This window comes from Nyctereutes procyonoides, unplaced genomic scaffold (assembly GCF_905146905.1).
Source record: "Nyctereutes procyonoides isolate TBG_1078 unplaced genomic scaffold, NYPRO_anot_genome, whole genome shotgun sequence".
Lineage (NCBI taxonomy): Eukaryota > Metazoa > Chordata > Mammalia > Carnivora > Canidae > Nyctereutes > Nyctereutes procyonoides.
The window spans coordinates 16068450-16088713 of record NW_026575037.1 but is presented as its reverse complement, the minus strand read 5'-3'; the positions used below and the strand labels follow the sequence as shown (position 1 = coordinate 16088713).

The following is a 20264-nucleotide window of genomic DNA, read 5'->3' as shown; positions in this document are numbered from 1 at the left end:
AGTAAACTCATTTATCACTCCCTCATCCCTGTCTTCTTCCAGTTTTCAGACTTTACATTCAACGCTATTGTTTTGCGCATCTTCATTCACTTACTTAGTATCACCCTGAGAAGGTAATGAAATAGTGTAGAAGGGGCAACAGCCCAGCATACACACACATCTACCACAAAATCTCCAGGCACAGACACATTAGAGTAATAATTTATTAGGTGATTCACTGAGACAAAGTGCCAATAACTTGACTTCTCTGTTTCCCCAATCCCTTGAACTCTCTGGATCTCTAACTTGGCTTTTTAGGAAAGCAGAGGGTTAAAAGCAAACAGGTGTTAAATTCCAAAAAAAGGACAAGATTTCAAACATGCATGTTTTCTTGATATCAAAAGGTAAAGTAAAACCAACACTTCTTACCCCACGGCATCTCTTTCCATTTTAACACTTGGCCAGTAGAACACTTGAGAGTGGGGGCAATTTGGCTTCAGCAATTAACCAGATTTAAATGTTTGGGCAGGTAAATACAGGGCTCCAACAGAGTTACCGATTTTTCTGACCAAAAAAAGTAAAGACAAGTGGATAGTTCATTTTAGTGGAGCTTTAAAGACTTGTGAGGCGGGATCCCTGGGTGGCGCAGCGGTTTGGCGCCTGCCTTTGGCCCAGGGCGCGATCCTGGAGACCCGGGATCGAATCCCACATCGGGCTCCCAGTGCAAGGAGCCTGCTTCTCCCTCTGCCTGTGTCTCTGCCTCTCTCTCTCTCTCTCTGTGACTATCATAAATAAATAAAAATTAAAAAAAAATAAAAATAAAGACTTGTGAGGCTATATTGACCCTTTGGCCTCTGGTCTGCAAAATACCATGTCCTATATGCTTAAGTAGAAAGCATTTTTATGGATTAACTCTACAAAGTGAAGCACATGTAAAGGGCCTAAAATCAATGTATTAATCAGGACATAAAAAATTACACTTTCACAGAGGTTTTCAGAGATGTTAGTTTAGCAACAATAACCTATACAAAAAGTTATCTGTTAGTAAACTCACATAACACAAAGCAGTAATTAATGAATTTTCATTTTTCCCCAATATTAAAAGGGGTGATTATACAATTATTTGATGACGACAACATCTACTAATTAGAACATACAATATTCTGCAAACTTACTAGAAAATGTGGAAAATTTTTGAACTAGAGTTAATACTGTAAGTAAAAACCCAAAAAAGTGAGAAATTAAACATTTAAAAATACTTATTATGATTTTTAGTAAATCCTTTTAACACACATGCCTTGTTCAGGTAGTCATTTATTTTCTTAAAAAATAACTGTAGTAAATATACTTTAGTACAAAAACCTTTAAAGTCCAGGACATGGAGTAACTACTGCTTTCTAATTTGAGGCATTCTATGAGGAATATCCACTGTAAAAACTTTTATAATTTAGTATAATACAAAATTACTACCTAGTAAAAATGCACATACTTTTTTGATCTTAATGTCTAAAAAGAGGACATGTTCACTTTTTTTGTTTTAAAATTTTTTATCCAAACATTCACATAGTGCCAACAGTGGGACTTTCTAGGCCTGCTCTTAACCACTTTACAAAAAAAATGTGAGCACCACCTCACACTTGCTGCCTCATGATAAAAGTGACATCTTAGAAACAAAACCACTAAGACAGTTAAAATTACTACTTAAGAGTATTAAGTCTCCAAGCTGGTATCTCCCTGCTAGTTCTGCGGGCTTCCTAAACCTCTGAGGCAAAACCAAAATAATCTTATAGCTGCCACTTTGTTGTAAAGACAAGTTTCCTAATAAATTTCCACAGAATAAAGTCTCTCCCCCAGCCTAGGGAATCTCTTCTTGAAACTGAAGAGAAAAAAAAAAAAACTGCCAGGGAAAGAAAGGTGTTCTAACCTAGTCTCTGCCTCTCTCAGGCATGCTGGTCTCAGGCTCTGTCTGTCACAAGATGGAAAGAGGGCACCTGTAAAGCATCTCACCCACTAGTTATGGTGACCTACATCTCCCAACAAAATGCAGACAATTTTACATGGCCTAGGAGAATAATAAGGTAGATTAAGTAATTAGCACAATTTTAGAAAACATTATCAAGACCCCTCAAAACCAAACTAAAATGGTTGGTTGGACACTTGTGAGCAATCCAATGATTTCTGAGATGAACTAATTAGGACTCAACAAACAGTAAGTCCTCACAATGAAATCAGGCCTTCTGGAAGGGAAATGAGTTGAGGTTTGCAAGAACTCAAAGGTACTTTGGATCCACCATAAAGCTTGCAAAAAAAAACATCAACTGAGATTCTTTACTAACTAAAGAGGATGCACTATATTTAAAAATCACTGTCAATTTTACTGGGATTTAGAATAAAAAATATTTACAACTCTTTTACAATAAGGAGTGTTTAGAGCTCACATGTCAGGAAAATATTTTTTCGTTATTACAAAGAAAATTGTTGTAAACTTGTTTCTTCTGACATCTGTTTCAAGCATTTCACATAACCTCTTCAGAAACTCCATGGCGCAAAAATAAACATGCAGACTCTCAAGAAATATTTTACATTCTTTGAAAAAGAATATAAATTGGAAAGAAAAGTATATATGTAATCAAAGAGTCAGAGTTCAAGTCTGAACTTAGCCAATAAAGGCAGATGATCTGAAGAGTTATTTTCATTTGGAAGTCCATTAACAGTCCATAAGTCTTGTTCCGTAAGGAGTGATAGTCTGGCCAGAAGTTTCAAGCCACCAACCAGAGCAACTTCAGATCCTATATCAAGGAAAACACATATTTAGTGGAACTGTATCAACAGGTCATTAAAAAAATTAAATCATAATCATAAATTAATCACACAAGTCCTTTTTCATTTTTATTATTTTTTAAAGATTTTTATTTATTCATTAGAAACACAGAGAGGGGCAGAGACATAAGCAGAGGGAGAAGCAGGCTCCCCACAGGGAGCCCAATGCGGAACTTGATTCCAGACCCACGGATCGCATCCTGAGCCAAAGGCAGACATTCAACCACTGAGCCACCCAGGCATCCCCAAGTCCTTTTTTAAACGATGATATATAGAACTTCAGAATTTTCTGGAGTCTAATAGGAAACAGCTTTTAGAATATGATTAAATTTCATACTGAGTTATAACCTAATTATAGTTCTCAGGCACAAAGCAGTTTTTGATGTTTGTTTCTTTTTCTGGTTCAGATGTTTTGAGTTCTGCAAATAATCTTTAGAAGAAAATACCAGTGTGTAATACATAAGTATGTTAAAAGTAATTTGAGAAGTGCCTGGGAGGCCCAGTTGGTTGAGCGTCTAATTGTTGGTGTAGGCTCAGGTCGTGATCTCTTGGGATTGCGGATTGTGGGATCAGCCCCATGATGGGCTCTGAGCTCAGTGCAGAGTATGCTCACATACGCTCCCTCCCTCTAAAATAAATATTTTTTTAAAAATGTAATTTGAGATTGACAACTACATGAGAAATTCATCAACTATATATAAAGTAGACCCAGCCACAGCTGAGTAGGAAGTTTATCAGGTGATTGGAGAATAAATTAGTATACTTTGGTCCCACAGTCAGGGCCCACAGTAGAGTTAAGAGGACTGCTAACTGTCGTTTGAGATGCTGGTCCATGGCACACTCCCGCCACCTACTGAACACTTACAGAATGACAACTGCTAGACTTGATCTAGGGAGGAGGGATAAGCCATCTCCTGAGTATTACTAATAAGGTTTTATCATCAATAGGGAGGAAAACACAAACAGAAGAAGAGAAATAGGAAAAAAAAAGAGAATAGAAAAGTAGCACATACACACAAAAGAGAAAATCAGAAAAGACCAAACAGCTGCCCACATTTTGGAGTTGGGAAGTTTTTGGGATGTTATTTTCTGACTTCCAGTCATTTTAAAATGCATTTTCTTCACCACATTAAATACTTTGGTTAATATTTAAAACCTTACTTTCACTGAATCATAGAAGGAAACTGTTTTATCATCTTCACTTTTTGAAACCCCATATTCATATAATGAACTCTTTCCAGAAAGATCCAACATTCCAGAGTCAACATGACAAAACTCAATAGTTGGCAACATAAGCAAGGTCCTGCGATGAAGGCAGTATGCCTCGGTAAAATTTAAGTACAAAATTACCTGATGTTGCTATCATATACACACACAAAAAAAAACCCCAGTAAATTTATCGCAAATAAAACCAAAGGGCAATATGAGAGACCCATAACTCAGAAGTTGATTGGAACTAGAAGAGGGTGCTAAGGATATAATTCTTAGGCAGTAATTTGCTTTGAGGTGCTTCACTGCCTCCATGTTTTACAAGTGATTGACAGATTTACACAATTACATTACCAATTTGAAAATCTTTTTAATTTTTTATTTAATTAAAAAAATTTTTAAAGATTTCATTTATTTATTCATGAGACACACAGAGAGAGGCAGAGACATAGGCAAAGGGAGAAGCAGACTCCCTGTGGGGGAGCCGATGTGGGACTCGATCCCAGCACTCCGGGATCACACCTTGTGCTCAACCGCTGAGCCACCCAGGAGTCCCAATTTTTAACTTTTTTTTGTTTGTTTGTTTTTTGTTTTTTTTATTTATGATAGTCACACACAGAGAGAGAGAGAGAGAGGCAGAGACACAGGCAGAGGGAGAAGCAGGCTCCATGTACCGGGAGCCTGACGTGGGATTCGATCCCGGGTCTCCAGGATCGTGCTCTGGGCAAAAAGCAGGCGCTAAACTGCTGCGCCACCCAGGGATCCCAATTTTTAACTTTTTAATTTAAAACTTCACCTAGTTGTTTAGCACCTCAACGCTGAGGTTGGAGTTAACTGTATTCTCAAGTACAACGTAAGATACACGCATTCTTTACCTGGCTGCTCAGCAACATCTTCCTTTTCAGCAGAATAGAAAATATAATCCACAGTTATGGCACTTCGGGAATGACAAGTGGTCACTTCTGGAATTCCAGTGTCAGGAAAATAATGTGAATAAACAGATGACAAGCTGAAATGGTGCTGTAAATTTGAAGATAATCTAAATTGAAAAGAAAAATTGCTTAGCATCCATCAAGTTTTTCTTTTTAGTATCCCTCCTATTTAAAGTACTCTCTGGTTTAATTTCCAGACAATGTTAGACATTCAGACAAGCTTTATTTAAACAGATCACACCAAAAAATAAAAATAAAATAAAAAAAAAACAGATCACACCACAATTTGGCATTCATTTACTCATGTGGTGATATCCAAAAGCCAGTAACAAGTGGGTAAAAGCTCAATAATTAACATATTAATGTCACTTATTAATTATAACATATCTGAGAGCCTGCACTTCCTAATAAATATGCATTCTAAAACTGTAAGTTGTTGTGTCTTTAAGAAAGAAAATGTGGCCTTTATGAATGTTATGTACAACCCACCAGACTTTTGATGTCAGAAGAACTATATTTTTCTATGATTATTCTTACTTTGTATATATTAGGTAATTTTGTACTGCATCCTAAAACAGCTTCTAATAATGGTTAATATTTATCCCATGTTACAAATACATGTGATGTAACAAAGGGTTTAAAAATCATTTCCAATAAATACATCTTGAAATTTAAAGACCTTTTATACTGTGAAAACAGTTATAAAACTTTTTAAAATTTAACATTTAACAAACATCTAAGTTCCAGGCACTATCTTAGGTGCTTAAGATACACATAAAAAGATGCTGCCCTGCTTTCTGAAGAGCTCAGTGTCAAGGAACAAAGGTTATTCTTCCAAGATGCCCTTACTTTCAAGTTTTAGCAACATTTTATCTCTAAGGACTTATATTTACAGTATCATCAAATATAAAATAGGTTCTCTGTAAACTTCTCTATCAATTTTTTGATTTATAGATATAAGCTATGCATATAAGCACACTATATTTATATATAGATACTTAAAAGTATCTTTTCTTATACCTCATTTTGTTATAAAAAGATTTTAGAATTACTCAAAACCAAGTACTTGTTAGAGTTGTCCTTTTGTTAATCTTACAGAAGTTTTTACTATATTTGAAGGGTTAAAAGTCATGAATTTTTAAATATGCTTTTTTAAAAATTCAAAAAATGTTGCTTCATATCTTACTAGGTTCTTATATGAGATAATATTTTCTCAATACAAAGCATACAAAGTAAAATAAGACCAAGAAGAAAGTAGATAAAATGAGTAAGAGGAGATTCTAATTCAGTCCCTAAATGCAAATGTTAAAACAAAAATTATAACTAATAAAAGAGCCACAATATAAAATCAAGGCATTTCAAGAATCTCCCAAAGAGATGAGATTTAAGTCTCCATCTATTTCTCAACCACAGTCCTAAATATCATGCTTCTTTAATAATAAGGAATCCAGGTATCTTCATCCCTCCACCTTCGATAACTTTCCTCTGTAGTTCAAGAGATGTAAGTATCTATGTAAACTATTTATACTGGCATATCTTCTTTCAATCAATTTTCCTACAGAGATCTAGTAAGTCAAAGGAGGTTAAGCAACCTCTTGAAATCTGAAAGGTATTTTCCTGTGACCTTGACCTTTGTTTAAATATGAAATAGCAAAAAATTTCAGAGTACTAGCTGTAGTACTCTATACTTTAGCTGAAGTACCAAATAGTACTCTATTTGCTTTAACTAACACTGCTTAAGCCTTTACTTACTATGAATTAAACATTAGCTTTCCATGCTTTGTCTCATGTAATCCTCCCAACTACCCAAAGTATAAATATGGAAACTGAATCTCAGAGATAGTGAGTTTCTTGCTCACAATCACACAGCTAAAATGAAGCACAAGTAATACTCAGGTCTCCTTGACTTAGGAGCTAGCATTCTGGGGACGCCTGAGTGGCTTAGTGGTTGGGCACCTGCCTTTGGTCCAGGGCATGATCCTGGAGTCCTGGGATCGAGTCCCACATCAGGCTCCTCACGGGGAGCCTGCTTCTCCTTCTGCCTATGTCTCTGCCTCTCTGTGTGTCTCTCATGACTAAATAAATAAAATCTTAAAAAAAAAAAGGAGCCAGCATTCTTCATCAGCATGGAAAAACATCCTTTTCATTTTTATCCAAGTGATTTTTAAGAAATAATTTTTTTAAAGATTTTATTTATTTATTTATTTGATAAGAGGGAGCACACAAGCAGGGCCAGCTGCAGGCAGAGGGAGAGGGAGAAGCAGGCTCCTCAATGAGCAGGGAAGGGAGCCCAATGTGGGGCTCAATCTCAGGACCCTGGGATCAGGACCTGAGCTGAAGGCAGACGCTTCACTGACTGAGCCACCCAGGGCTCAGGCACCCGAGAAATGAAATAGTAAATGTCACTGTTACTTTGCAGAACTCACTTTTCAGCTGTCACTAGGACCTCTGTTTTGTCCAGCTCTGTCTGTGTCAGATCACTGTCTGTAAGAACAAAAAGAAATACGTTAAACTATCAGTATACTGTTCGGTTCTAGTTTGCCATAGAATAGTCCTCTTACTCTAGGATGATATTCAAGACGTGTCTAGTTTAGACAGATGCCTAGTTAAATGTTCTAACTGGGAATCTATATGTCTTGATGGTCTCCATAATTAGCAAAACTGAAATGCAAACATTTCCAAAGCAACATGCAAGTAATTCATGCAGATAATTTTGGAAGGTCAACTTAAAGTGGTAACTTTAGAGGTCATTAAAAAAAGGAAAAAGTAAGTATTTTGTTTTTATATATGAATATTCATCCCTGAGATGTCATCCCTTAAAAAATTTAGTTTGAGGTCTTCAAAGGGAACACTATTATCAAGGGAGACTGCCAAAATGTACTGCAAACACTTACCTGTCTTTTCTACTTTTGGTAACTGCTGTACCTCATACACACAGTTCTGTGAGATACCTAGGTTTGGGGGCCAAATTGGAATAGATAAAATTCTTTGTCCCCGTGAAGACTGTTCCTGGCCAGATACCTAAACAAAATTTCAACAGGTATCTTAAGTGAAAAGATTTTAAATAATTTATGTATTGAAAAGTTTATGTCTTAAATAAGAGGAAGCCCAAGAATGATAATTACCCTTTATTCATCATAGTAAGTGATTATTTGTGCTTATGAAATCTTATTCAAATACAATCCAGAAAGCAGTTACTATTTACATAAAAATGGCAATATTTCCGTTTCCCGTACATGTTACTCTAATTGGGACATCTATATGATCTCTAACTCAGGACTAATACTGCCTCTCCTTTTTTTTTTTTTTTTTTTTAGGATGCCTCTCCTTTTTGCTTTGTGCAATTATATTAATATAAAATATTACATATTTTATATAATTATTATATGAAATACTAAGAGATCAATTCTTACAAAATTTTAAAACTATCACTCAAAACTTAGTGGTGGAGAGTTTACTTTGGTTCAAATCTGGAAGACCAAATGATCTGAAGTAAGCAACAGAAAGCACAATGAAGATTAAACATGCAAGAAACATGGGATATAGTCAGCTAAGAAATTAAAAAACGTACATAATAAAGAAATATTAGATTACTGTTTGGCCAACTATATTGCCCACATCCAGCATTCAAACTTCTATCAGGCCTCTTTATGAGTAGTTCCCTATTTATGAAGTATTAATGTCTATCAATGCTTTTATTTTTCTTCTTCTCTCCCATTTTGGATTTTTTTCTGCCTGCCAATTCCTCCAAATAGAACGCTGCCATGCGTTAAGATGGGAAAGATGAAATTCCACCGAGTGAGGATCATTACTTATTAGTAGCTGGGGAACATCATCATAGCCTGGTAGAGTGAGGGTACGAGGTCATCAGGTTTTCAAACAGCCACGTGATGGCTCTCCTCACATTACAGTAAACAGAGAGACTAAGTCCACCTCCTAATAATGAGTAACCAGGCACTTACCTTGCCAATGGCAAGTCCTTCATAATTCAATTTTCCTTCCTTTATAAAACTATAGAGCGGAGAACCAGGAACAGAATTAAAGTCACCACACATAACAATAGGGCAGAAGCTGCCATCTTTCTGATGGGCAACACTGGAAATCTCTGCCAGAAGCATTGCCAACTGGGTCAGCTTAATATCACCTCGCCTTGGATTATACAACAGATGTGTGTTAGCTACACAGATCACAGGAGAGGCAGCACTTGGAATTTTGGGCTGCAAGAGTAACACTAATCCAACATTGTCTCTGTCCAACAGAGGAACGTCACGGCGATAGAATTCCACAGGGTTCACTGATAAGAGTGCAAATTTGGAATGTTTGAAGCAGATGGCACAGCCATCAGGTTTCCTTCCTGTCCGCATCTTGTATTCACAGTGATAACCTACGAGGAAGAAAGAAGTTTAACACAAGGACTCCCAAATATTACATATATATGGCAAAACACAGCTCACCTAATATATCTGAACAACATTCACTGAAGAGTAATCTGCAAAGCATTAATAATGTAGGATGTTAAGTTTGGGACTGGGTCTAGGTACTAGGAATGGGTCTCCTTACAGGTAGACTTCAGTATTAAATATGTTAATGTGCATTATCATACTCTCATTTCTGTCCTAGTAAATGTTGTGACAAAGACAGTAGGGCCTTATGATAGTTTACACCCCCTCGACCCACCAACCCATCTATGACCTTTCTGCCTCCAACTCTTCCCTGTTTGCTCCACCCCTCACACACCTCACCACCTGCCTTCAGGCACCTCTATCTCAGGGCCTCTGCTTTGGTATTCCTATTGTCTGAAAGGCTCTAGGCATGGCTTATTCCTTCATCTTTTTCAAGTCTTTGCTCAAATGTGTTACCTTCTCTGATTGTTTAAAATTGAAACCTGACCCCATTCTACTTTCCTGCTTTTCTCCAAAATTATCATTACCTAATGTGCTGTGTAAGTATTTATTTGGTATACTGTTAGCCTTTCTCCACCAGAAATGTGGGCTCCAAGGACAGAGACTTTTTATCTATTTGGCTCACTGCCATGTCACCACGGCCCAGAATACTGCATAGGATATAGGAGACATTAAAAAAAATATTTACTGAGGAATGAATGCAAAGTAGGCATTTCTTAAATAGATGAACTGTTTTGAGAAGTGTTCATTCATCAAACAAGTTTTTAGCTTGTACCCACTAGTTACCGGTAGACACTGGTGTTACAATGATGAACCAGACACAATGGTCCCTGATATGGAACTCAGAAACCTAGAGGTCTAGTGGTGGGTAGAGCAACCCCTGGCAAGGAATCTATTAAGAGATTCTTAGTATTTTCTGTGTGAATTAAAATTACAATTCAAGGGGAATCTGGGTGGTACAGTCAGTTGAGAGTCTAACTCTTGGTTTTGGCTCATGTCGTGATTTTAGGATTGTGGGATTGAGCTCACATCAGCCTGCTTAAGATTCTCTCTCCCTCTGCCCTTCCCCCACCAAAAAGAAAGAAATCTTTAAAAAATAATAAAAAATAAAATTATATATCAACCTGAAAGCTCCCACTTGAAATACCAAATAACCTACCTTTTGAAATGGGTATTAAGTTTTTTCAAAATTAAGATTTTTTTTGCCCAAAATATCACACATCTTTGTTAGCAACTTATACTTTAACATGGGAGTCTTTCAAAACAAATCTGGCTAAAATAGAAGTTACAATGTACCCAAAGATTCCAAACTTGGCCTGATCTCCGCTCCATAATGATCTTCTTGAACTTCTTGCAAACAAAGTACCTTGGAAGAAAAAAATGGCTTGAATTAAAACAGAGAGCAAACATGAATTTTCTGATGCTTTCATCTTTAAAAAAAAACAGACTTCTAAAATTCTAAAAGCCTAATAAAAGTTTAAATAAAAAGACATAATCCTTTTTTCTTGAAACTATTAAATTAACATTTCCAAATCTGATTAGTCCCCAAAAATCTGGCCTTTAATTACATGAAGCTCTGTCTCTTACTATCCCAAACTGGTATTTCCCAAAAGAAATATTTTTAATTTACATGCTGGGATATTTTTACTGAATTAAAATGTTTATTAGCACTAAATTCTTCTAGTCCTTTATCAAGATGATTTCTTTGAATGCATCTAGATTTTTACAAGAATGACTTACATTTCAAATCAAAGGAAATAATTACAGAATATTTAACACACTGCCAGTCCCTGTCTCAAAACTAACTGATAAGCAGAACTTTTTGGATCTTTTTTGAAAATTTAATGATTATTCATAGCAATAACCATTAGCAAATGACTCTTTGGAAGTCATGATACGCTGTTAAAAACTGTTCTATCACTATATTTAAAACTATCTTCCCTTCTTACCCCACAAACAAAAAGGATAAAACCATTTAGTTCACAAATGAACTTTTCCTATGTGAGGAATTTTGATGATATTCTGCACTTACATCTGCATCAAACTGTTTAATTTCTTTCAGAATATTGGGAAACCTAAAGCTCCAGTGTAAAACTGGCCGCCGGCAGTGTCTATAGAGGTGTGAATTGTCTTCCAATAAATCTTGTGAAAGTATATTATAGGACATCACTGAAAAGTCAAACTTGTTATCACTGTCTTCACATGTGGGGTCAACATTTTGGTCTCCTAGGATCTTCGTCTTGTCTTTATTATGGTTACATATATATTCCCAATGTCGTTGTATTGTGCCTGTTGAAATATATTGAACAAAATATAAAGAATTAATGAAAAACAGACTATATATTTTCCTGTATGTAAGTTTTTTCTTGCCTTTTAAAAATTCTTACAGGCAATGAACAGAATGTTTTTCCCTAGGAAATGGCAATACAGCTTTAGGTAACTAGAAGTTGTCATCAAATTGAGTACAAAGGCAGTAAAATGATATAATGACTGACCAACAGGTGTAAAATTTAAAAGGATCTAGCAAGTCATTTTGGAGACAGAGTGTTATTAATAAGGCTAAGACTGTGTAGAGCTTCTCGCTTATGGTTAGGAAGTGCCTCTGTCAGACATGGCCAGCAACTTCATAACCATGATAATATACAGTTGACCTTTGAACAATGCAGGGGTTGAGGGGTGGGTTAAGGCACCATGCAGTTGAAAATTTGCATAAAACTTTTGACTACCTCAAAACTTAACTACTAATATCCTACTGCTGACTGCTGACCTTACCAATACCATTGACGGTAGATTAACATGTACTTTGTATATGTTATATGTATTTTATAATGTGTTCTTACAATAAAATAAGTTGAAGAAAAACTATTAAGAAAATCATCAAGAAAATACATTTATAGTACTGTACTTATCAAAAAGGTCGAGTGTTGTTCAAGGGTCAACTGTATTTGTATGTCACAGTTGAGTTTTCAGTAAGATGATTTCACACTGTGGTTTATTTCCTATTAGTAAGATAAGATCATCAAATGATTAAGTTCTAGAAATAACTCAGAATTCTGGTTTAGACACGAATGAGGGTGTATGATGGCAATATATGGAAGCGGTATTTAGTGGAACAACACACAAAATGAACAAAAGAAATCTTTTTAATGCACACTAAAGCAGAAGTTAAAGGTAACATAGTTACAGGATGCAAGTAAGCGACAAGGACTGGTTGAAGAACCTAGCATGCAGCAACCAGTAATGTGTGAAGGTTTACATTCTACAAAAACACATGGACCCTGACACAGTGATGAAGAGAGAATCAAAAAGCATGAGATTTAACAATTATAGGTCCTCTACTTAGAAATAAATGACCTAGCAACAAACACACACACACAGAAATACACATACATACACCCCCTCTGATCTTGTCTCTCTCACCCCACCATGGAGGATACTCTTACTGCCATGGAATTCATGAAGAAAAATGTAGAACTTTTAGAGATTCTATGAACTCAACAGAAGGGGAAAACAAGAAATGGGACGCACTTGGGAAAACAGATTTGGAGATAAGTTTTTCAAGCATGATTAAGTTTATAGGAAAAATCTCAGTCTTAGAGTATCTCCCTTTCACTGCATGAAGGTTCTTACTCTACTGGATTACAATGCCTAAGATTCTACCAATTAAAAATTAAATTGAGGAAAAATATTCTATACATAGGAGGGAAAAAGATCAAAAGGAAATGCACCAGTATTTTTAAGAGCAGTTATCTCTGAGTGGAAGGACTGTGGCTAATTTTTCTAAATCTTCCACAATGATGATATACTCACAATCAGAATATCAATATACTCTATGAAAATGTCAATAAAGTGGAATTTAAAATGCCCTCTAGTGAGTGAGTTTAGTAAGACTGCTTTCCTCAAAATCTAAATGTTGACTGCGGTTGTACTTGAGGGAATAGACATTTTGACCAGAGGCTACAAGAGGAAGATCCTTTTTATGAATAGTGAGGTCTGGATGGAACAGGGGTGTTGGAGACAGGATATCATGAAGGTACTAAGAGCACGAGGAGAAGGATGAAGGGAAAAAAGGTGGATGGAAAGAAAATCAAAAGCCTTCCAGGATTACAGAACTTAGCCTGGAGCTTGTCCCATACCCAGGAAAGGTACGGAGACTATCCCCTTCTGTATGTATCCTTCACTGAATATGGAGAATCCTATCTGCAAAGGCCCAGAACTAGAGCTAAGTACACTGACTCTGCAGGACTCCTCTGAGATTTTTAACAGTTTCTATGGGGAAAACAGAAGTGGATGGTCGACAACTGATTCTCAAGAACAAATTACCTAGAACACAATTTATTCATAAATTGGGGACTGTCCATGATGGTTTTAGCCATAAAAAAGTCTTCATACGTATGAGAGATGCAAAGGGCTCTAGTCATGCAAACAAAATGCAAGCTACCATCACAAATTTACAGCACTACCCTAGTGTCACCACCACATTAAAATATGAAAGATGAAGGTCCAAAAAAAGTTGTTCATATTTTCTTATAAAATACGTATATGTAAGGGCATATAAATGCATTGAGACTGTATTGTCCTGACAAGCATTGGTAAGCCAGCTCTTTTTGCAATTCCATTTCTGAAGTAACTGAAACCATAAGCTTATGTAATTAATGGAGTGGCTTTCAAACTTCTAGATCTTGTACAACTCTTTGGCATTACTTTTCATGTCATGACCATCAACTCCTGGTATACTGGGGCTGGGATGATGGGGTAAATACATACTTTCTCCTGAGCACATTTGCTTTTAATAAACATATAGAAATGTGTTTGAACGCTAGGGTTCCATGGAAGACAATCTGAAGAGGACTGATAGAGATGACAGTCTTTGGCCTTCATATACTTCACAACATAAAGTCACACTACAAAAGCTTATATACCTTCCATGTCAGGAGGAACAAGGTGATCACAGCAGAGAAGACAGATGAATCAAAGAAAGTAAGCAATAGGCCTGATCAGGTTTTTAGGGTGCCTAATTAAAAAGTCATAATTGTGTCACACAAATCCTTCAAATGCCACTTTAAAGTGATAGGCAAGTTAGAAGGCTGTTCTCTTGATGGAAAAGTATTAGTGAATTATCAGAAGTCACAAATATGGCTTAACGAAGAGCATTTTCCTTATTCACAATACCTAGGAAGAATGGACATATAAAGAGTCAGGTCGCAATCAAAGTTTATCAGTACGTAAATGTAATCCCCCATTCATTAAAGGGAAAACAACAACACCACGATTTTCTGAGTACCTCCTATGAAGCCAACAGTGTATTAGGCACTTTGACATATCTCATTTCATCCTCAACAGGCTTTCAAAGTAGGCATTACTTCACACTAGGAAATCAAGGAGCAGAGAGGTTCCATAACCTGTCCAGGTTCACACAATAAGTGGTGGAGCAGAATGAGAACAGGGGGGGTGGTTCCTGACCGCACACTTAGGTCAGTATGCCGCAATTCTACCTGAGAGCACACCAGATTTACAAAAGGCTAAACAAGAGAGCAGTGTGCTGACCTGATGAACAATGAATACAGGAATGAAAAGCAATCTTATGTCATCATACAGCCCTAGATTTATAGGTTGATTGTTCTCAGGAACCTAATTTTAATCCCTCTAAGTACACCTTTCATTCATTCAAATGAGTATTTGTTGATGAACACATGCTGTGGTCAAGTACTATACAAACAGATTTTCACTTTCAGTGCTTAAAATTTCTACTCAAACGTATAGTAGAATTTCTACTTAAAAGAACACTAATCTTCTAGCTAATCTTCTAACTCTGACTTCCAAGTGAGACTCACTCTGAATGTTTTCCTTTGACAAACTTATGTTAGCTCCCTATACCTTAACACCTACAAGTCTATTTCCAAATACCTTCAGAGGAATTATCTTCACCGAAAACCACAGCTTAGTAAGAAAGACGACTTGAAATTCTACTTAGATAATTCATATATACTTTGGGGGAGGAGGCGGGGCTGGCAGCACAAAGGGAGTCTCGCGAATTATTTGGAGTAAAAAGCATATGACAAAACTAGAAATTATCAACAAACTTAGAAAAATATTTCTCAAAATTGAATAAGATATGGTCCTTAGTAAAAGATAAAACTCCTCACAGATTCTCAAGATTTTATCAATAGAATTTACTATGAGGAAAAAAAAAAAGAATTTACTATGAGAAATACATTGAATAAGCTAAAATCTTATTTTGTAAGAAAATATCTTTCATTTATGATTGTGTCTACTTAAGAATATCTTTTTGTCTTACATAAAAAAGTTAGCATTAAAGTGGTTGGTTCAGTTGGTAGAGCATGCAACTCTTGAACTGAGGGTTGTCTGAGTCCCATGTTGGGTGTGGACATTACTTAAAAATAAAATCTTCATGGGACACCTGGGTGGTTCAGCGGTTGAGCGTCTGCCTTTGGCTCAGGGCATGATCCCAGAGTCCCGAGACTGAGTTTCACATCGGGCTCCTGGCATGGAGCCTGTTTCTCCTCCCTCTGCCTGTGTGTCTCTGCCTCTCTGGCTGTCTCTCACGAATAAATAAATAAAATCTTCAAAAAAATAAAAAAATTAAATTTAATTTTTTTAAAGTTTTTTTATTTTTTTATTTTTATTTTTTTTATTTATGATAGTCACAGAGAGAGAGAGAGAGGCAGAGACACAGGCAGAGGGAGAAGCAGGCTCCATGCACCAGGAGCCCGAATTGGGACTCGATCCCGGGTCTCCAGGATCGCGCCCTGGGCCAAAGGCAGGCGCCAAACCGCTGCGCCACCCAGGGATCCCCAAATTTAATTTTTTTAATAGATATGTGGACTCCCAAGAACATATACCAATTAGGAAGTCTAAGGACCTCTGTTTTAAAAACAGTGGATTTGATAATTATTTTTAATGTTTTAATCTAGTCCTACATTCTTTTGCAACCTATTCTCTCTCTATATATACTTTCTTCTATATTTATTACCAGAAATACACAATAAAAGATAAAAATAGATATAAATAAAGACTTAATTTTTAAAAAACAATTTCCTTTTTCCTAACGGAAAACTACTGGCTGGAAATAAATGCTAAACCCCTCCAAAACCTGGAGGAGGTCTTACGGATTATCAGATAGGAAAGTTTCAGTAATTCTATGGCTTCTGTCTTTCTGCACCAAGATAAACGTCACCTTTACCTTGGTGTTTTCTTCGTTTTGATGAAGGTTCATCTCCCTCAGAGTTCATGATGTAACTAGAGAGATGAATCAAAGAGGTCTGGCTCAGGTTGTCAGGTCTCCAGTTCCAGTACTGAAACGGAGTTCTAGACTCAAACAAACAAGGTGGTCTCCAATTTAGTGAAAAATGCCTACTACTGAAGTATGGGTAAGGAGCACGAGAATAATGTCCAGGCCACCTCATACAACTAGAAATATGTCTGTTCCAGCAACACCTTTGCAGATTCTCCCACGGTGTCGTCCAATCTCTGCCCAGACTCTTCTGGTGATGGGGTAACATGGGGTATCTAAAAGAAATAAATACACTCCTTGAGGTACCACTGTTTGTTCAGCTCTGACACCCAAAATCCATATCCGTTTCCTCAAGGGAAGATAATGTCTAACATTTAAAATCTGACTTCTGAATCTATGAAGGGGGGGGGGAGAAGGGAAGAGCCATGATTTAATTATTAGTAGCAACATCTCAAAACTCTCCCTAAACACCTACGAATGTATTTGAAATAATATAGACTCTAGCAGGCTCCCAAAATACCACACACTTCAAAATGCCCTTAGTTCACTTGAGAGATTAATCAACCACCTGAGAGATTAATCAACCATCAAACCAGTTTTCACAGTAGCTTTCTAGTATCTAATAAACTCTATGGATAAATAAAATCCACAGCAAACATAATACTTGATTCAACAGGGAACACTTTAGCTGAGTACAATTAAAGCGAACCACTCCTCCAACTTGGGTTTGGAGTAGAACCATGTTTTTGAACAGTTTTTTTTTTTTTCTTAAACCAAGATTACATTTTCCAAACATATGTATAGCTAAGAAAACAAAAACCTATCACAATTTCACAAAACTACCTCTCTTGCTAATCAGTAGGTAGAAAATGGATTTTTCCATCCTTTTTTTTTTTTTTTAAGGCATGCTTCTCTTTGAGGGAAATGAAATGGGACAGCGATTACTTATTAATAATTCACCAGTACCTCAAACCCAACAGCACAAATTTACTGATGATCCAAAATCTCTCCAAAGTAGTGTCATCATTAACTTGAATAGATAACGTTGCCCTCCAGCTCCCTTAAGAAAGAAACAATGCCACCTAAGCACCATCTTCTTACCATACTATCGTGGCAAAATTTTCAAATTCAGAGGACTTCTATCCTTTCCCAGAACTCATTAAAGGTCCACTTCCAAGATATGGTTATTAATGCCCACTTCTACCACCAAAGAAGTTTTACTTAAACCGTATTTGACGTTTATATATATGTATATATATTTCATTTTAAAGGCATTTAGGTTTTTTATTATATACTTTTGTTGTTTATGCATTCTCAAATTGTTCTCTAAATTCGACTTGATTGTACATCTTTAAGGGCATGACATGGGCGGACTATTCTGCTTTGTGACAACTCTGAAAGCCGTGGAGATTTAGGTGCTTGCTCCATTCCTTTTCTACCCTAAAAAGCTACCGTACTGAAATACAATTCTTAGGCTGCAACACTTATTCTCTATATGTGTAAGTTACTTATATAGACGTCTTTTTCTCAAGACGATGAGCTCCTTCAAGGCCAGAGCTTCTCTTACTCGTTTTAATCCCGGTCCGTCCCCCAGTGCCTAGCACAGTGCCTGGCACACAGCTGGTACTCAGGAAAACATAGTTGAGCTGAATGGTCACCAAGCCCCGGACGGCAGGTGATTAAAACCAGATCCCCAGAACTCATACGATAATTAACAGTGTTGTGTTTTCCATGCAGCACACAATTACATTTTTTTTTTTGATTTTCCGCATCTAAGTCTTTATCAGAAACGAAACAAAACAACAAAACAAAACCCATCACGAGTGCATCGAATGCAAGATTTCGTGCATACTGCTTAGGGGGCACCATCATAGGGGCGGCAGAAGTGCTTTTTCTTTTCCCCCCAAAAAAAGAATCAATTTCAAAAAAAAAAAAAAAAGAAAATGTAGCACACACAAGTGCGGAACGAGAATTCTACGGACAAACATGTGGGCGTGCGTGCGGCTCGCGCGCCTCCGCCGGGGCCAGGCCGCCCCGGGACCCACCGCGCCCCGGCCGCGTCGCCCGGAGCTCAGCCCCGCGCGGGTGCCGGGGCCTGCGAGGAGGCCGGCGACCCGGGGGCGGGGCTGGGGCGCAGCCAGGTCGGGAAGGCACGAGCCCGCCGGCGACCGCTCGCCCGCCCGCCCGGCCCGGCCCGGCCCGGCCCCCGGCCTCCGAGCGCCCCGCCGGCTGCGCGCCGGGTTTACCTATCCCTCGGGGTCTCCGGAGGCTCGTCCCGGCGGCAGCGCCGCCCGGACGCTCTTCCTCCGCCTTCCTCCCGCCCCGCCCCGGGCTGACCCGGGCCGCCCGCGCCCGCCCCTCCCTCCTCCCTCCCGCCACCCAGCCCTACTGACCGGCCTCTCCCCACCACACAGCGGCCGTAGCCCCTCCTCACACAGCGCCACGCTTCCATCTTCCCCTCTGCGGGCGTCCGGTTCCCAGGCCCGGGGCTCAACCTCAACCTCTACCCGCGACTCGGCGGCCGAGAGCGCCAGGGCTTCCCCATCCCTAGACGTCGGGACTCCGAGCCCGGCTGCAAGGCATGCTGGGAGCCTCCGGCTCGCCGGCCGCCAAGTCCCCATCTTGCGCCGCGAAAGTGCCCGAATTGCTTCAACCCCGACGTGCGTTCAGGTTAGCATGCGCAGAGCGTGCGGAAGTCTGCGCAGCCATTTTGGAACAGGGCAAGCACCCGACCTCTGTGTTAAAGAAACAGGAGCTGAGCCGCGGGCGGAACAGCTCTGTGAAGGCCTACGGGAGGGTCCCGGGGTGGTGACAGCGTGAGAGCTAAGAAGAAAAAAACAAAAAACCCCAAAAAACATGTGTTAGCGTATTTTTATGATGTCCTTGGGAGATTCATAAGGCGGATGCCCGAATACCCTTCTCTGTGTTCCCGTGGAACGGTGGTGCCGGGGATTTTTGCAGTTAATTTTGTGGGAGCACATCTGCAGGGGTCACTTTTAGGTGTGTGTGTCTTTCCCAAATTTAGTAGATTCTAGATTATTGGAAAGCTTTTTTTTTTTTTTTAGCAAAGCAATAGAAGTTTATTAAGCAGAGCTACAAGAGAAAGCTCTCAAAAGAGAGGGGTCCCAGGGTGCCTGGGTGGCTCAGTGGTTTAGCATCTGCCTTCAGCTCAGGGAGTGATCCCAGGATCCAGGATCCAGGATCGAGTCCCACATCAGGCTCTCTGCGAGGAGCCTGCCTCTCCCTCTGCCTATGTCTCTGCCTGTCTCTCTCTGTTTTTCATGAAAAAATAAATAAATCTTTAAACAAAGGGGGGGGGGAAGGGGTCCCGACAGCGTTTCCCTGGAAAGCACTATTTAAGTGGAGACTCTTCAGAGAGACACAGAGAGAAACTGAGGAAGAAGAATAAAGTGGGGGGAGGGGGGGGGAGGATCCTGGAAGGCAGATTCACTGCTTTTGTAGGGAGAGCAGTGGAGTAATTTATCCGGAAGGCAAGTATGTTATCTGGTATGTAAATGAGGAATCAGGTACATTTGAAAGACAGTTTCCCTCTATAAATACAGTTGGTTGCCATCATTTGTTGTAGTTGTGTTCTCTAAAGTGACTGCCCACGCTGAATTAGGGAATACTGAACTTCTAGAGGTCTATTTTCTGTTGAGTGAGAGA

At 38.5% G+C, this 20264-nt stretch overlaps 1 protein-coding gene across 6 annotated transcripts; it reads right to left on the bottom strand.

The window, feature by feature from the left end:
- Positions 1–185: 185 nt before the first annotated feature.
- Positions 186–19238, bottom strand: ANGEL2 (angel homolog 2). Of its 6 annotated transcripts, none has more exons than XM_055319099.1 (9): positions 18992–19238; positions 16548–16873; positions 11376–11632; positions 10640–10709; positions 8903–9324; positions 7835–7961; positions 7367–7424; positions 4884–5047; positions 186–2768 (listed from the first exon to the last, which is right to left on the bottom strand). In XM_055319099.1, the coding sequence occupies exons 1-9, from the start codon at positions 19048–19050 to the stop codon at positions 2617–2619; spliced, it is 1635 nt and encodes a 544-aa protein (XP_055175074.1). In that variant the 5' UTR covers positions 19051–19238; the 3' UTR covers positions 186–2616. The 6 variants fall into 6 exon arrangements, with proteins under 6 accessions (XP_055175074.1, XP_055175076.1, XP_055175075.1 ...); XM_055319101.1 differs by having other exon boundaries at positions 19033–19237; XM_055319100.1 differs by lacking the exon at positions 18992–19238 and adding an exon at positions 18845–18894.
- Positions 19239–20264: the final 1026 nt, after the last annotated feature.